Source organism: Nicrophorus vespilloides, unplaced genomic scaffold (assembly GCF_001412225.1).
Source record: "Nicrophorus vespilloides isolate i.1.1-1 unplaced genomic scaffold, Nicve_v1.0, whole genome shotgun sequence".
NCBI lineage: Eukaryota > Metazoa > Arthropoda > Insecta > Coleoptera > Silphidae > Nicrophorus > Nicrophorus vespilloides.
The window spans coordinates 1-3,053 of record NW_017096682.1 but is presented as its reverse complement, the minus strand read 5'-3'; the positions used below and the strand labels follow the sequence as shown (position 1 = coordinate 3,053).

General features: G+C 30.6%; 1 protein-coding gene across 1 annotated transcript; it reads right to left on the bottom strand.

The window, feature by feature from the left end:
• Window position 1: 1 nt before the first annotated feature.
• Window positions 2-477, bottom strand: LOC108557882 (growth arrest-specific protein 8 homolog; the record flags this gene model as incomplete). Its single annotated transcript, XM_017914587.1, has 3 exons — window positions 299-477; window positions 206-236; window positions 2-150 (listed from the first exon to the last, which is right to left on the bottom strand). Coding segments are annotated over exons 1-3 (183 nt in total), but the record flags the coding sequence as incomplete, so codon positions are not given.
• Window positions 478-3,053: the final 2,576 nt, after the last annotated feature.

The window sequence follows — 3,053 nt, the reverse complement described above, 5'->3', positions numbered from 1 at the left end:
CCCAGAAAGTCCTCAGCTTATCCCTTTCCAACTGAAAGAAGTTTCTCTCCTCTCGTTCCCTCTCGTTTTCTTCCTTCAGCCGAAGAGCGAACACTTCCAGCTGCTCCCTGCTCATCGACGACGTATCCACCCCATCGATAACAATCGCAGCTGATATAATACAATTCAATTACAAATAATTCTACAATTACAAATATTTCATTACTTTTTCCTTTTCCCTTGCCCTTTTTCGGAGGCTGCAAACAACACACATAATAACCAGTAATTAACGGACAATTCCACGTGGCATAATACAAACCATTTTGATGTTAAAATATACGCAGAATGTAAGACAATTAAAAGAACTGAAATAATTGATTAAACTTCATCGGGTTCCCATGGTGATTTCCACGTGTTGCATCATCTAATTGGTCGCTTATACAAGTCTCCAGCTACCTAGTAATTATGGTAATTAAAGTACACTACTTAAATGATGATTAATGCGAAGATTGAATAATACCTAATGGAAAAACAAATTTAATTATTAGAAGCGACATCTAGCGGAACGCGCCCATTACTATCAGCCTCTAATATTAAAGTATATGCAAGCAAATGCACACGCGCGTATACAAATTATCTAACTTGAATTTAATTTTAAGTCAAAATTTGCAGTTATTTGTATTATATTCATAGTTTTTAGTTAATTATAGTTGTAAAAGACATTTTGTAAAGAATTATTTAGAATTAATACTTGTAAATATTTAAATTGAAACTTTATTTTTTTTACTTTTTATATGTTGATTCACTGAAATATAAATGACTTCAGGTAAAAAGTAAATATAAATATGATTATGCAGAGAATAATGGTTTTGTAAGCGATTTATATAGATGCAAAACACCTCGAGATGTACGAAAATAACTTAAGATTCGCAAAACAAAAATTCCATCATTCGAAAATTTTCCTTTCTTTCGTTATTTCTTTTTTTGTTTGATTCACCATTATTTTCACAGACAATGGTGAAAATAACCACAATTACGATCTCAGCAATCGAGACGGGAGCTAATTATAATTACATTTTTTTTTGCGGATTTCTGTTGCACAACGCTAATGGAAACCGAAAAATAAATAAAATTTACAAATTAAAATCAACTGCGATGCTTCTGAGAGAACAAACAAGGTGATTCAATGACTGGAAAAACGTAACGATCCAATTCCTAAGAATCATGTGAAACATTTGAATAGTTGCGTAATGCATACGTGCACTTGATTCTTTTTTTTTTTTGCACAATTTCAAGTGCGTTTCGAATGAATAGAGGAGAAACAGAAGACAAACAAAATGTAAATGTAATTATAATAACAAAAAAATAATAACTACTAAATTGTATTTATTTTACAAAGACGATTTATTATTATTTGAATGCAAATTATTCATTTCCGTCTCGAACTTTTCGCGAACGTAAAAAGACTAATTGTTATCTGTTTATGGGTAAATATTAGCGTCAGTTGGGTCTTACGTAAAGCTGCTTCGAGCAAACAACCAATTACGGTGAGTTCCTTTACAAATTTTGCAAACTGCTTGTATCAATATTTATTGTTTTTTTTTGTCGGCTTTTCGCTGAAAATTGTAAATATTTGCTCGCCTCTGCTTCGGATTGATTAATTATTATCGGGTTTAGGAACAATCGGTTGGGAAACGCTAATTATTTTTGTTCGCACATCGAAATTAGTATAGAAAAATTTATAAAAATGTTAGATAACATCAAATATAACATTTATTGTTGGATAATATTTTAATTAATAGCTTGTTAGAAATGTAAACAAATTTACTAGTTCCAAATTCCAAAATTTCTGGATTTTTACTCGTATCGTGAAATAAATCGGGACTTCTCTTCTCATCGACACTCGTTATGCGAAATCCTCGTTAAGCGTTGCATCTGAACTCTTTAATTAACTACAAAACTAATTGTACGAATCGAAATACAGATGAATTTTCAAATTGGAAAGGCAAATAAAAATTAATAAACGAAATTGCAAATGATTAGCGCAATTTCGACAGAGCGAAAACAATGCAAACAAATTTGCGTGATTCATTAAACGGTCGTGGCTAATTAAATTACCGACTCTACAGAGAAACATCATTATAGGATCGGATCGAATGAAGAAACGACATAAAAGAAACAAGTAATTAAAAGAAGCGAAACTGTTTCACTTGAGCAACGAAATAAAAATTTTCGATTTCATGCTGTTATTGTATTATTAAGTTGCTGTTTTTTTCTTGTATTTCAATATTATTACTATTATTATAATTATTTGATGTAGCGGTGAGGTTGAACTTTTCAACCGGCGCGCGAATAACAAATAAATTAAAATGTGTTTGATGGCTTCTCAATGAGATAACATCGGCAAGATCCTTAAGGCATTACTCATTCACTCTAGCAAACACCGCTCTTTTCACGGCTGTGTGCATCCATTTTTTTATCCTATTCTTTACAAAAAAAAAGAAAATATCATCCTTCTCTCTTTACCAGATGAACACTTCAAATCGTTATTTCATTGCTCAATTACTTTATTGTTTAAGTGACATTTACAAGAACGAACACAAATTAATATTCAAGTAGTTTTATTTTATTATTATTTTTTTACTGTTGCCAGTCGTAAATTAATGTATCGACAATTTAACGTAATTGAAGAAACGTACGCTGATTTTTTCTTATGAATAACTTATGAATATTTCTACAATTTATTGTATTTACACAAAACAGATGCAAACTCACCCGGATACGAGTTTATAAGAAAGATCCTGAAAGAATCCATCGCAATAGAAAGTCTCAGCTAATTATAGAAATAAAAACCGCATCGTACAGATACGAAAATTATGTAATTGAAATATTTTCAATAACCTTTTCATAATTTGATTAAATTAATTAAGTTAATACTTTTAGATTTTGATTCAAAAAATGTGTATTCAAATATTGATGTGGTTGCATCCATTTGGCTGTAATTCGCTTTCAAAATTAAAAAAATGCTTGAACGAAAAAGCAGTGTCTTCACATATTTGTCATTTTCTCAGAAA